Here is a 15,213-nt window from a genome sequence, read left to right on the forward strand (position 1 = left end):
GGCTACCACTGAGACACTGGGGTCATGTCTCTGGTATTCTGAAGATACCTGTTATTGTGAGTAACATTAATATTAGATGGAAATCAGATGTGAGAAATGGTCTTCCAGGTTAATGATCAGTTATTACCTCAACTAATGTTAGAAAAAACCAATTTTTGAAAATATATTTTAAAAAAACAACATTTTAATTTTGGTCTTACCTCCAACACAAACTGTTTTGTTGCTGTTGAAAGACAGAAGTTCACATATAGGACTATGAATTATTAATAGAAAGAATTAACGTTGTATAATACGGAATATAGTGTCATTTCTAGGGGCCAGCTTTCCTTGATTCCATGCAGACGTTTATAAGAAAATGTGTTTATAAAAATGAGTCTGGTAATGATCAACAGTTAGCTGGAACCATAAGCCTCTAATCACACCAGACCAAAACACTTTACTGTAAATACTGGTACCACCATATGTAAAAATCTTATGCAAAACGTTTTACTTTCAAATGGTGATTGTAGAGGTGATGTGCATTGATGTCTTTTTTAATGTTACCACTGTGAGGCACCAAAGTGTGACATGAAAACTATACACATACTGGCTTTAAAGTAATAGACTTAATACATTATTCAGTGCCATGCCTAAAGAAAACAAGAACATTATTTGTTTATTAATTTATATTTTTAATATATAAAACAACAATCAATAATAATAAAAAGTAATACGTAAGTAAACATTACAACAACAAACAAAAACCACGGACAAATAAAAAAACATGAAAATTATATGAAATAAAGGTAAAAAATAAAATACAGGAAGTAGTTGTTTTTCCTTTACACTGCATTGCCCATGATGCCCCTGGGCATTTCGTTAGTGCTACGTCATATGTTTTCCTCCTTCACGCGGTGCATCCCCCGGGTGGACCAAGGCGGAATCGGGGAACATGGCAGACGAGGAGGACTCGGCGCCGGAGCCTGCCGCCGTTTCTCCGCCGGAGAGCCCTCACGCTGGGCGTCCGCACTCTGTCTCTTTCTCCGAGAGCGTCCAGCCGGCCGTCGGGATGGTGAGCCAGCTGCTAACCCAGCCCTCGTCCCTCAAGTTTGACAAAAATATCAAACAGGCCTTCTACAATACGGGGGCGATGATATTTGTGGCTATCTGCTGCGGGGCAGCTGTCCTGGTCTACTTCATCCTGGAGGCCTTCCTCCGCCCGCTGCTCTGGGCAGTGCTCTGCGGCACCTTCCTCCACCCTTTCAAACACTCCCTGGCCCGGCTGGGCCGCTCGTGGCTCAGCGGCCTGCAGGACACCGGGACGCCCATCGTGGTGGGGACCCTGCTGGTCCCGGTGTGGTGTGTGAACTACGGGGTGGAGGCGATGGGCAGGCTGGTGCTGGAGAGGCTCACGGTGCTGCTGGTGATCGGAGCCGGGGCGCCGCTTGTTTACTTCCTCTACCTTTTCTGGAGCGTCATCGGCATGCAGGTGATCCTCGAGCACGTCTGCGGGATCATCGGGGTCGCGCTGGACTGTTTCCACGCTGTGTGGGTGAGTGAATGGACAGTGGCAACTGGGCATCAACCCCCCCCTTCACACACCTCCTCCTACCCCCTCCCCTTCAGTGATGACAAAAGGTCCTCTGTGAGAGCCAGTGTGGATGCTATTGGGTGGGCAAGGTCAGCCCGTAGGAACTGGGTCACCCTAAACAGGCCGAGGCTCAGATTGGTGCTGAGTCTTATGGTTGAAATCAGTAGCACTATATGTTTTCCCCCAATATTTATACTGTATCTGCATGGCAAGAGTATATCCAATCACCTATGAATTCTTGCTTTCTGCAAGCTTCAGACAAGCGCAGCAAGAACTTAATTGTAGAGCAAAAAAGTTAGTTAGCTGGTTAATTAGGTGATTGACAGAAGAGTTGGATTAAGTAAGATAAATTTAAAATGCCCAAAATTCACTGGTTCCATCTTCTCCACTGGATTATCTGCTGGTTTTCATGGTCTTCCATGATAGCAAAATATATTTTTTGTCTGCTCAAACTGTGCTTTTGGAAACCGTGATCAGCATATTTCACTCTTACTCTTTTACAGACCAAATGTTCAGTTGGGAAAATAATCTGTGGATTTAAATGAAGTTGAAAGTAACTTTTACTTGCATCCCAACTTAAATACATTTTCTTGGATCAGAATTATTAATGTGGATGATAAAAGTATGACACAGTATGACCATATCTTCACAATACAATCGCCTCCATTCACAGAAAACGATAGCCATTAAACAATAATACTGGATTAAAGGCACTGCAGACTTAACTTACTGCTGCAAGTTGTTTCCTATTTCCTTGAACATCTCTAATAGAAGCTTATTCAATTAACTTCAGTTAAGAAAGTTTTTTTTCTTGGAACATATGCCTAAATTTGTATTGGAGCTGATCTAATTTCCTGCAGCTCCAGTGTTTGATCGATCAATACCTTATTATTCCAAAGCAGCTCCAGGGGCCTGAGCCTAGCCTCGCTTTGACTAGATACAAATTGCATTAAATGTTCCTCCTCAGACAGCCTGTCCTTTCTCTAAATGCAGAGTTAGACGGACACAGGGCCCTTGTTTATAAATAGGAAGGAGGATATTAGGTTAAATTACATCGAAATATGTCTTTGTGAGGAGTGGAACCAGCGAAGACCTTGGTCATCAGACTTGAGCATCGTATTTTAATGCTTTAAAACCAAACATCAGTGGATTGTTTGCTGCAGTCTTTGGTCAGCAGAGGCCTGGAGAGCCACAGTTTGATCACAAATGTGACGGCTGTTATGTTTAGAAGCAATATCATGGTATTACAAGAATGCTTCTCTGATATTGATATAATTAATTATCAAAATATTTGCAGATTGACACAAAATATTCATTATTTTTATAGTAATCGACTCATTGTTTCAGGTCTAATTTAAATGTGAAAAGCAAAACCTGCAGTAACATTCTCATGAAATTCATTGATTCAGACAGCAACATTTTTGTTGTTTCTAATCTGTTTCTTCTGTTTTATAATCTGTTTGTTCTCAGGTGTGTACTGTAGTGTTTGGCTACTTGTTAGCAGTTTGTTTCAAGTGGAGTCCTCAAACAGAGCGCTACCTGAGGGTCCTGGCTCTTCCGGTCTGGGCCGTCCTGCTCTTCTACATTGGTGAGTGGGGAGACAAGAGGAAACCTGGAGAGCCTGCTCAGACGTGTTGGTTGTCATTTCATACCTTTATGCAAACTCCCTCTTTGCCCCTGGGAAGTGTTTTTTTCTCCCCGCATATTTTGACTGTGTGAGTGTAGCAGTTAGCTTGAAGCAAGCTTTAGAGGATGAGGCCACAAACACTGTTCTTTAAGGGAACTGTCTCTACAGGTCTACATGTCTATTAGACAAAGCAGTGGCACTACAGTAAGATGAGGAAGTCTTAGGTATTTTTAGTACACACAAGGCGTGCAGAGAAGAAGTGTTGACCTTCAGGTGTGAAATGTTAAAAGTGACTGAGCTGTAAGAAAATGTTATGCTCAAGAGAAGAATAAGCAGCGTGGGGTTGTGGGTAAATTTGAGAAAATGTTGACATGTGCCCCTATGATAATAATGCTACAATATGCATATATTTTAACCCATATTTTATGGCAAAACATGTTTAGAAATATGCAACAAGTTTCCCCACAACCGAGGGGAGATGTGCAGTTAACACTCTGATTTCTGTATCTGTATTTAGTGTCTCTGACTGGCTCGTGGAGAGTGCCCATATTTGTGGTTGTGGTTGTACTCCTCATCGTGGGCTCTCAAGAGAAACCACCTGTTCCGGGCAGAGGTAAAGATTTATGGACACACACACACACACACACACACACACACACACATTCACATTCACATTTTACCACAGTAAGGAGCTTTTACTCTCTGTCCACCGGGCACTCACACATGTGGTAAAAAAAACAAAACAGATACATGTTTATATTATGGAATAAACAATAGCGCTTTAATGTGTTTTATTGTGAGCTTTAGAAGTGTTGGTATAGGGTATGAGTCTTCTCATGTGAGTCTCAGCAAGAGAGTGAATAAGCATGTCTCTAAAAATGTTGAACTATTGCTTTAAAACTCAAATGGGTCAAATAAGCTTATAAATAGCTTAGAAATAACTGATTAGCTGCCATTGGCTGCCCAGCTATGGTCCTTTTAACTCAACAGTGGAAAGGTGAAACTCTTTTAATGGCCATTTTTACAATTTGCTATCCCTGGACCTCAGCCTCAACCAAATGCTGCTCTTTGCACCCTCTGCCACTGTGAGTAACTGTTGTTTTCTGTCTCTCTCCATCTCCCCAGGAGAGCTGTCCGGGCAGGTGTTGTCATTCGCTGCTAATACTATTTACATGGCAATCTCCTGTAGCAACCTTCAGCTGAAAACTGAGCCCAGTGAAAACTCTACCACAGGTAAGATAGCTTAGATTTATTAAACTCAGTGCATTACAGAAGCTTTTATTACAGGTATGACTCTGAGGCTGCAGACTAATGTGTAGGAAGTGTCTGTGTGGGGTTTAGCTTTCTCAGTTACTGGAGCTGGAGAGGAGGAGGGCTTAAAGGTTTAAGGCTCTAAGTGTTTATATGGCTTTAATGGACATCACCCGTAAAACCACCGTATAGATTTACATAAGAAGAAGTTTGAATTGAGTTTTCTTCACAATGTGCATTTGGACCCAGCTTCTAGCACCCATTAGAGGAAATGCAGCTCAAGACACTTCTGCTTTTGCCTCACTGTTCAGCCATGGTGGTGAATAACCAATATCTGCCTTTTCTGCTTTGTGCTTTCTTTCTTTTCCTCTTTATGCTTCCTTTTGATCCCTTCCACTCATCTCCCTCAAGATGGTGTGCAGTCTGTGGGCCCCCCTCCTGCCACCCCTGGCTTCCCTCGGGGCTCTCGTACGTTACCAGCCGGACTCTTCCAGAAAGAGAAAAGTTCCCACAGAGCCAGTGATATCTACTTTATTCTGCTGGTCTGGGCCATAGTTCTGGTTCAGGTCTGGCTCAACCTCTGGATCTTACAACTGCTGCCTATCCCTGTGGCTGGTAACACACATGTTCAAACGTATATGAACACACTCACACACCCTTTGACGTGCTTCTTCGTATGTGATACTGAGGCTCATGTTGCTTTGATACCTCAGTGTGGGTGCTGAAGAAGCTGGTGGTCCACTTTGGCCTGAAGAGCTTTGCAGAGCGGACTCTTACCTCGTGGTGGACCGTGCTGGAGAAGTTCGGGCGCGAGCGAGAAGAGGCCCTGCTGCCCGGACCAATCAAAGGCCTGGCTCAGTTCCTGCTGCGTATCGACACCAAGGTAATGCCTCTGATCAATCTACTGGTGCTGCTGACGTTTTTATTTCCTCTACCTTTGATTTCGCACACCCTCATCGAGGTACACAGGGTGGCAATCAGGGATATCAGCTACATAAACAGGATATCAACAGGTCAATAAGGATTATCTAAAAATGTTAAAATAAAGCAGAAAAATGGATCCTTAACCTCAAATCTGTTTTGGTTATATTTGATATATTTGCTTCTAATAAAACATGATAAAAAAAAGAATCCAACTAGTTGAAGCTTGCAACCTGAATATTTTCATTGCCAAACAAATAGTGTTACTTGTTGATCAGTTACAGATGGTGTGAGGGCTGTGTTCTCTATCATTTGTCCCTAATCAATACGTTTATGTTAACGATAGATTAAACTGTAATGTGTAAGCCTAGAAAGAATGATCACCTGCAGTTTCTGTCAGCTCAACGGAGGGCTTTAGCGTCTTTCAGTTAATTGATTTGGACTTCAGGTCCTTCACTTTGTTGTTTTGGCTCAGTTCACTGCTCTCCTTAGAGTCACCCTCAGCAGCTACAGGCAGCTGAAGAAGCTTTGATAAACATACGCTAACAAACTGCAGACAAACACTTTCAGACCAGATGCTGAACGTAGTGGAGCATCTAGCAGCAAATGAGTGATAATGGTGCTCCTTGTCTGTTGGATGTATAAGTATGAAATTATTTTCTGGGACCATAACAAATTTGTAAATTCTGCTCAGACATGAAGCGCTCTGTTGTTTTAATCCTGGTGCTCAACACCGTCTGTGCCTTCACACCAAGTAAGACTGAGATTTAAATTTACTGCTTTTTTATTGTAGTTTTAAGGATAGTTTAAGTCTTTTAGATAGTCCAGAGTGTTTAAGATTCTGTGTGCATCAAACAGAACTTTTTCAACAGAAATTTTACTTTTTCACAATACGTCACTGTTATTTTGACAGGTTATTTTTCTGCCCTTATTGTCCAGAATCAATTAATATCGCCTGCAACTCTGGGCCCAATTAGAGCTGCATCTCAGAATGAGATGTGAGATACAGTAAATAAAATTTCTCATGTTTTATACAATGACATTAATGACCTCGTTGCTGACATCTTTTACACTAAAATATGTCTTTGTTCTGAAGGTTTTTTGGGACGTACTTGTTTGTAATCACAGTGATTTGCATCTCGAACCCCCTGTATGATTAGTAGTTAAATCCTGCCTGCCACACTCCGATCCCTCACTGCCTGTACCCAAACAGAAGTTGTGTTCTTGTTGCACGGGTACACGTGATGACTGCTGCACAGATCTTTCCAGTAATAATCTTCCCAATGTCTCTTTGTCTCCTCCCAAGCTCTGGCATTGGCTTAACAAGCAGGTAATGATTTGGAGGAGCAGAGTGAAAGAGAGACTGACAGAAAAGAGTGTGTGTGTATATGAGAGAAAGTGAGAGACAAGGATAAAAAAAATAATCCGTGTGGATGTGTGTGAAGGCGTGAGCAAACCTTGTGGTAACTCGGACTGGTGCTTTACCCACCCACTGTCATCACCCCCTCATCCTGTCTATACGTTTGCCCCCTCTTCCTGCTTTCTCGCTTGTTGCTTTAATTTTTAGAGGAAGCTACAGTCGGGGGGAGGTGGGACTTTTTAGTCCCTCGACCCCCCGTCCGTACCTTCCCTGCTTTGATGTAACTGGCAGGTTTGGCTTGAGAGTGTCTGAGCTGCATGGAAAGATGGGTAATGTAGACAGAGCAGAGCAGACTGGGAGAAGAGGGCCATGTTTCTGTAAAACTGTTGATGAAAAATCCTGATTTTTAAGTTAAGTTTTTAATGGATTTATAGGAGAAACACTGCCCATAGTCTCCCAGAAAGAGAGGGATATGATTATAGCTGAGGAGCTTTTATGGGTGGGAAGGGGCTGCACGTGGACAAAATAATGGAAACACCAAAGAGTTTGTGAATATCTATGCTAAAAATGTTTTACCTCCAAAAGAGCTTCAGGTTTTTTTTGTGGTCATGTCATCTTTTGTCAGGACTGTAGTAAGATATTAGATGTGTCCCCAAGAAGCTCCAGTTTTCAGGGACAAAGGATCTGCTTTAGCATCAGCTATCTGTAAGTTTTAAACATGAACTGCTGTTTACTTACCAAGCGCTTCAGCCATTGTTGCATTAACAAGACAAGAGGTTGGACTACACTCTGTGTGTGTGTTGGCAGGATGAAAACTATAGAGTCATGGTAGACTTACACTTAAAAGGTTCAGTTATATTTAGATTTTGAACCCTTGGGTGGGCAAGGTTGACATTTGACATGGGATCCATCTTGAATAGTGGTATAAAAGGAAGTCATAGCATTGCATGGCCATCTCTGCAATGCAGTTATTGCAGGCATTTGACCTTATCACTTGTACAAGATGACTGGTGTGGGTTCACCACAGTGTTAGAACAGCCGGGAGGGGAGTTGGCTTTATGGTGCTTAATGGTTCCTTAAAACAAGAAATGATGTGTGTGCAAGAAAATGGCAAAAAGGAACAGTGTCATAAGTCAGAAATTTCTGATGACATGGTTTGAAAGATTATTTTTTTTACTTACTGATGATTTTCAAAGTTTTCCCCTCAGTGATTAAAATAATCAGTGTTTATAAGTAATCCACTGACTTTGTTGCTTATTTGGAACTTCATTAGTGATCTCACGTTGCATCAAGCAGTGGTGATTATCAGAACTCTTCTAAAACAGACCTCTATTTCTAATTGGTACTCAGCATACTAATTTGCCTGTTCAATTCATTTAGTTCTTTCAAAGTAAAGTCCATCTTGATGTGGTGTTTCCATTTTTTTGTTTGTACTGGATTTAATGCACATCAATCAGCCTGCCAAGTATAACTCTTCTCTTCAAGGTAAGGCTGCATTCTTATTGACGATCAAAAAAAGTTATCAAGACCTACAACCTTCATGACAGATTAGTCTGAGCTTTAGGTTTATATCACATTGTGTGGCTGAAATGTAGTGGAACCTTTACTGACCATATCATGTCACCACTCACGTACTGGCTAAACATTAGGACGTGGTCTTATGAAAAAGAGATGTGCACTAACAGAGCCAGTGTTAACTTGTCATTGACTCCAGTAACACAGGCACCAACACATACAAATTTAGACTAAAACTCTTAGAAGTTGACTGTTGATGCAGTTTTGGAGCATTGAGAAACCTGAGTTAATAATTGCACCAACTTACAATAGGATGAACACATTGAGAGACTGATGGGTAAGCTCACAGTACTTCCAAAATAAAAGATACTGGCAGAAAGAAGAGTCACACATACAGCAGCACACAGCCGGAGTGTTTCACTCGCATGTTTCAGTGCTGAAGTGCATGTATGTGTGCAGATGTCCTGACTGTTGGTTTACTCAGTCAACTACCTTACTGTCCTCAGGGCCTAAAGGAGGCAGCTTTTTAGATCCAAAATGGCTTGTTCACATGGGAAGGACACAGGTTTCTCCATGTGTCTGATCACTGTATGTTTTCAACCCCTTCAGAGCAGCACTGACTCTGTTCCTTCTCCACCACCTCTCTGCTTTCCCCCCTTTCTCCTACTTCTGCGTGCCTTCTCCCTCCTCTCTGCGCAGATGATTGTGTGGTTGGAGAGATCTCTGGATAAAATCATCAGCATCTTCATCATCTTCCTCCTGGTCACAGGGACCCTGCTCATGGCTCTGTTGCTGACAGCTATGGTACGGTTTTCCTCTGTCGAATCACTTCACTGCATTTGAATGTTACTGACCTGGACTAGGATAATAAAGTAACTTTTATCTTTCCAGGTTCATCATGAGAGCGTACACATCATTGAGGTAACCAGTAACCTCATCAACGAGACTGTGTCTAACCATCCAGAATGGGCCAAGTATGACTCATTTTGTTATTATTTCTTATTTTGCATTTGGAGTGTGATCTCTCATGTGCTGAACATTTCATCTTTCTGAAACTGTCCTCCTCTAGTTGGCTTCCAGAGGCACGTGTAGTCCAGAAGGCTCTGAATTCTGCTGCTACTAATGTTTATCAACATGGAAGAGAATGGATAACACAGAAGGTAGGGATAATAACCGGCTGATTAATCTCACATCAAATATGTAGAAAATGGAAATAGTTTGACAGCCAGTTATGTGACAGATCTCTCTGTGTTTCTTTTCCTGTGTGCAGCTTCATAAGATGTTAGGAGACAAGGTGAACCACACAGCAGTGATTGAGAAACAAGTTCTGGAGCTTTGGGACCGACTCTACCACTCCTGGTTTGTGAAGGTAGTGTAAGGACGGTGGAGTTCAGGCCAGTCCATTTAACTTCTTGATGCTGAGGAAAAAATATTTACAGTGCCATAAAAGGTCAAAGTCATTAAATGTCCTGTGCATTTTCCAGAATGTGACCCACTCTGGACGCCACCGTGGTCAGAAGATGATGGCGCACAGACAGAACAGCTGGTTAGTGGACATCCTGGACTGGAAGGACATTGCCTCGTTTCTACAGGAAAATATTGAGACTCTGCTGTCTGTAAGTATGGGTATGTTTTCTGTATCTTCTGTATGAGGCAGAGGATTTGCATATATTTGCTTGATCCGTCAATCCATCATTGCCTGCTGTTACAGACACACAACCTTTGGCTGAAGCCCAAGATGGTAGGGCGGTGCCACATCCTGTTTTTCTTATATCAAAAATTATATTTTAGAAAATCAGTGAATGGATTTTAATAAAATATGTTGAACCCTCTATTTTATGACGGCCCTGCCTCAGATACAACAAGTGCAGCTCATAAGTCACTGACATATTTGTAACTCTGTGTCTCAGTACAGTGTACAGTTTTCCTGTGAATGACATGTTTACTGTCTTTTTGTTTGTTTTGTAGATCCTGGAGTCTCTGTGGGTGGTAATGAGTAGGAACGTTGGTCTCCTCATCTCCACTACAACCACCCTCTTCACTGTCCTGTTCCACAGCGGCACAGCTCTGCTCAACTTTGCCCTGAGTCTGGTATGAAACACTGACTGCTATAAACCATCTAGCTCAAACTTATATGTCAGTATTATGAAGAATCAGCTTGCTCTACCTTGTTTTACCTGGTGCTTAGACAGGGGTGCAGTCACCACTGGAGGTAAACTGGTTTGTGCTCAGCCTGAAAACAGTCTAAGGGTCACATTTGCTGAATCTTAATTCTTTTTAATGCAGAAGAGTGGCAGTAACAATTGTTAAAACTGATGCCTTCCTCAGTGCTCAGGCTTTTATTGACATTATAATATATTTATAATAAAACACCACAACCACACAATTGTTTTATGTCCTGTAATCTGCTGATTATTTTCTTGATTAATTGGTTAGTCTATGAAATGTTAAAAAATAGTAACAAGATGGCAATCAAAATTTCTCATTCAAAGTCTTCAGTTTGCTTGTTATTGGCTAACAGTCCAAAACCCCAAGATACTCAATTTACTGTTTACAAAGAAAAACAGCAATTCCCCAAGGGTGGGTCATTTCATTTGAAAAACTACTTGAAACAGTTAACTGGTTTTCAAAATAGTTGCTGATGATTTTCTTTATATTGACAAATGTTTGCAGCTCTAATGTCCTAGGATTCTTTCCATTGTTGTCCCTGGTATTAGCACAGTCTATCAACCCTTAGTAACCTTTTATGTTACATGTTCTTGGTCTAAATAATTTTTACCTGCCTAATCTAATGAATCTCACTTCTGTTTGCTGTTTCTTTTGTGTATGCAGGTGATTTTCCTGACCACTCTCTTTTACCTGCTGAGCTCCAGTGGTGAATATTACAAACCAGTCAAGTGGGTGATCAGCCTGACCCCTCTCTCCCAGCCGGGACCTTCCTCTAATATCATAGGCCAGTCTGTAGAAGAGGCCATCAGGTAGTAACAAGCACAAAATTATCTAACAAAAGCCGCAAAATCTATAAATATATCCCAAAGAGATTATTTTTGACCTTGTGTTTGTGTTGTGAAGGGGAGTGTTTGACGCCTCTCTGAAAATGGCTGGCTTCTATGGCCTCTACACTTGGCTCACTCACACAATCTTTGGCATCAACATCGTCTTCATTCCTTCTGGTGAGTCAGCGTGTTCACAGCAGGTCATGCTGGTGCTTTATATGTACCTGCCAAGCCACACTCAGTATTTTCTAACTCTTTGAATCCTTCTCTCCTGGCCTGAAGCTCTGGCTGCTATCCTGGGTGCTGTGCCGTTCCTGGGAACCTACTGGGCAGCGGTGCCGGCGGTGTGTGACCTGTGGTTGGCGCAGGGCGAGGGCGTCAAGGCCGTGCTGCTGCTGATCTGCCATCTGCTCCCGACATATTTTGTAGATACAGCCATCTACTCGGATATCTCTGGGTAGGACACCGTTGTCACTGGCTTGTTTGCATGTGCGTGCGTGTGTGTGTGTGTGTCATTTGAGCTTCCTCTTGTAACACTGCAACATTTATCCGACAAATTTCAACATCTCACCTGCAGCTGTTTGTGTAACACATATAACCGTGGTTGGTACCCTAAAATGGCTTCGAAATGAAACCCTGCTGTTGGTGAAATCTGTAAACAGTGTCTCCATTTTCCTCAGCTGGTTTAATAAACTGTTGGCTGTTGGAGACAGGCCTAATGGAAACAACACGAGACAGCAGGCCAGATAATCCTCATTCTCAGCTCTTTATGGCAGCTTGGCCTCATGTCGAGGTCTGTTTCCCTTGGAATAGTGTTTCCCATAGTTGGTGTTAAGACTGCATTTACATTAACATAGGCTATGGTTAAACGTTGCAGAAATAACTTGTTATGCTTAGGGTAAAGTGAAATACAAATACATTATTAACAGTTTCAAAAGCATAGTTTTTATGCATACCTCTTATGGCTAGGTTCCATCATTTTAGTCTTAAAATCAACTTCCTTAAGAATAAAAGAACCATTTGTTGCCTTTTATTTTTTTAATACGTTATTTTCATCTTACAGTAAAAGAACAATTCTTTGTGATGGTGAATGAGTACACCAGTAGTATTGTGGAGTGAAATTCAACATTGTTTAATTAAGAATGACATTCTTAAATGCAACAGAAAAAGCTGTCCAAACAGTCATATTTTAACTATTCACTGTGATGAAGTTTAAAACTTCAGGTGTGTTTGTGTAATGTAAAATATACACAGTTTGTTTGTTTCATTCCTCCTGTCCATACTGGCCACTGGTGACTCCTTAGTAGCGTGTCTACACTGTGAGAAATGGGGAAGTTCTGGATAAAAATGCATACTAAAGTTCAGCTGAAGCTAATGTGAGGCCTCAACAGGAGTTAGTATTAACTTATTACTGGTGTTTTGTCCCAGTAATACAGTTGCCAGGATGTATTCTTCTCCTGTGCCTCAGCAAGGGGAAAGCGTGGCTGGGCAAACAAATACAAAAAGATTTCATACAAAAAAAAAAACAACCTGTCACTTTGAAAGATAACTACCTGATTTGTCGAACTCACACTGCTGAAGCCTCATGCTAGCTGTGAAGAGATGCCTTTTTTTGCACAAGAGGCAGCCTGTGGATTCTGTAACCCATTTCTTACAGTGTAGACTGCTAGTCACAGCCAGAATGGACAATAGGAACGATTGCAGAGACCAATATCTGTATCAATCCTGTAAGTATGCCTTAATGTTTACACAGTTTCTTGTCTCTTTGTCTCAGGGGTGGACACCCGTATCTAACAGGTCTAGCAGTGGCAGGTGGAGCGTACTATCTGGGTCTGGAGGGCGCCATCATCGGGCCCATCCTCCTCTGCATCCTGGTGGTGGCAGCCAACATCTACAGTGCCATGTTAATGAGCCCCAGTTCCGCAGTGCCCACACCGGTGCAATCGACTTGGCCTCTCCACCCCATCAGGTAAACACAGCACCTGAAATACCTGAAACACACGAGGACAACTGATCAGATTTTTACATAAACACAACCACACCGTCATCTTTGCTTGTCTCTTCTTAGGACCTTCACAGACTCCACCCCCACTGTCCTGAAGAAGGCCAGTGAGTGAGAGCAAGAGGGCGTGTCCCTGTGGAATGTCATCTGGCTACCCACTGGCTGACTCCTCAGGGGGAAGTGCTTCCCTCCCTGATGCTCCTCCCTACGCCGCCCAGCTCTACAGGTGATAACCCCCGACCAAGAAGAGATGGCGGCGTAATGGGCTGGTCACACGCGATGCGTCTGCTTACCAGAGTTGTTTCTCTGGGCAAAATGGCAACAACTGCTCTCATTCAAGACCCTTAAATTACAACAGCGAGCGCACGTCCTGATCTGAAACACGGACCAGTGACATCACATTGGTCTTTATGATTGTGAACGGTGGAGACATTGATGCAAATCACATCAATGTCAGAACTCAGTGCCTAAATTGATTTTATAATGTTAAGAAGTGGCTAAAATTACTGTGTGGTTTGTAGTTGATTGAATAAGGTATATTTTATTTACAAGGCCCCTGATTCTACCCTGCACACTCTGGCTGTGTTTAAGCTGCAGTATGTGGTCATGCAGTGTTTGTACTCCCTACCTCTCTCCTCATGGAGGCTCAAGTAGAGTTAGCAGTGAAGGCTGGTTTTGATCACTTCTCGCCACAGAAGTCCTCATCTGGCTCAAGAGAACGAGTTATTGACTGTTTTTAGATTAACTTGAAGTGTCATTCACATTTCAGTGATGGTAGCTGTGAGTCTGCAACACTAGATGTCTGCTTTAACAAAGACATACTCTCCTGGGACAGGCTTTGTTATCACTGATTCATTTTTTTTTTTTTTTTTTTTTGTATCTGTACGGTTGAATTGTTGTAAATGCTTATTTTTTTCTAATGGCTACAGGTTTAGAATGACAATGACGTCTTTAGTGGAACAGATTAGACTACCTGTGGTTACTGAGGGTCTCTGTTGTTTTTTTTTTTTTTTAAAAACATTTTCAATTTATGTCATGCTTAAGTTTGTTTGTTTTTTTTTAAACACACTGTGAGTGCACATTACACACATACAAGTAACCAAGCTTTTCGTTTTCAGCACACTTAGCTAATCTGTCAGTATTGAAGGAGGTTAACACTGAGTATTTCTGTGAGCACTTTTCCACTTTGTATTGCTGTGACTTACATCCCTATTACATGATTTCATCAGTAGCTTAGACCTCACACACTTCACATCCCTAAAAATGTCTTATATGTATAATTTCTACTCATCTACTCTTGCACTTGTCCACCATACTTTAACGCCAGTCGGAGCACTTTTATGAAAGGAGAGTATGTAGTAGTTTACATCACTTGAAGCTTTAATAAATGAGCTGTGGAGATTAATTGTTTATGTAATGTGACACATTGAACATTTGTGGCTACTGTGTTAGCTGTCTGAGGGGGGGAGGGCAGTGATGTGGTCTGGTTTGGAACAAGCACGTAGATTAGCAACGGTTTCACTGTACAATTGAACTCTTGTAGTTTTCATTTGATACTGTTGCTGTGTGTTTTTTTTTTAAATTAATGGACATGCACTGACACAATAAATCTTATTATTTGAACTGCAGTTTGTTTGGTTACCTGTTTGGTCTATTACATTTTAATAGATACTGAAAAATGCTCATTTCTCAGACATGATGTTTTGTCAGACTAGCTATCTAAAATCCAAAATAAAAGTCCTGAACTTAAACTATTAAACATTGTTGGCCTATAAAATATTATCAAAAATGTCCATTTCTATTGATTGATTAATTGACTACTCTTTTCAGCTGAAGAGGATTTTATTAATTTGAAGGAAAATGTTTACTTTGGCCATTTCTGTAACCATTTGGGGCGAGGGACCCACATGAGATAAAACAAATAAAGAGCGCAGGGCTTATTTCAAAAGGCGAAAACAATCCAAAAGCTCC

The 15,213-nt window shown here is 41.6% G+C and overlaps 1 protein-coding gene across 2 annotated transcripts; it reads left to right on the forward strand.

Annotated features, from left to right (window-relative positions):
* The first annotated feature begins 47 nt into the window (after positions 1 to 47).
* tmem245 (transmembrane protein 245) lies at positions 48 to 14,870 on the forward strand. 2 transcript variants are annotated; one of them, XM_018686151.2, is made up of 18 exons: positions 48 to 1,531; positions 3,041 to 3,158; positions 3,715 to 3,810; positions 4,323 to 4,430; positions 4,860 to 5,063; positions 5,162 to 5,331; positions 6,676 to 6,699; positions 8,944 to 9,048; positions 9,136 to 9,218; positions 9,314 to 9,404; positions 9,515 to 9,613; positions 9,729 to 9,860; positions 10,213 to 10,335; positions 11,077 to 11,222; positions 11,317 to 11,417; positions 11,523 to 11,697; positions 13,015 to 13,209; positions 13,309 to 14,870. In XM_018686151.2, exons 1-18 carry the CDS (start codon positions 932 to 934, stop codon positions 13,355 to 13,357), a joined length of 2,619 nt encoding a protein of 872 aa, XP_018541667.1. In that variant the 5' UTR covers positions 48 to 931; the 3' UTR covers positions 13,358 to 14,870. The 2 variants fall into 2 exon arrangements, with proteins under 2 accessions (XP_018541667.1, XP_018541668.1); XM_018686152.2 differs by lacking the exon at positions 6,676 to 6,699.
* Positions 14,871 to 15,213: the final 343 nt, after the last annotated feature.

Source organism: Lates calcarifer, linkage group LG15, assembly GCF_001640805.2.
Source record: "Lates calcarifer isolate ASB-BC8 linkage group LG15, TLL_Latcal_v3, whole genome shotgun sequence".
Lineage (NCBI taxonomy): Eukaryota > Metazoa > Chordata > Actinopteri > Centropomidae > Lates > Lates calcarifer.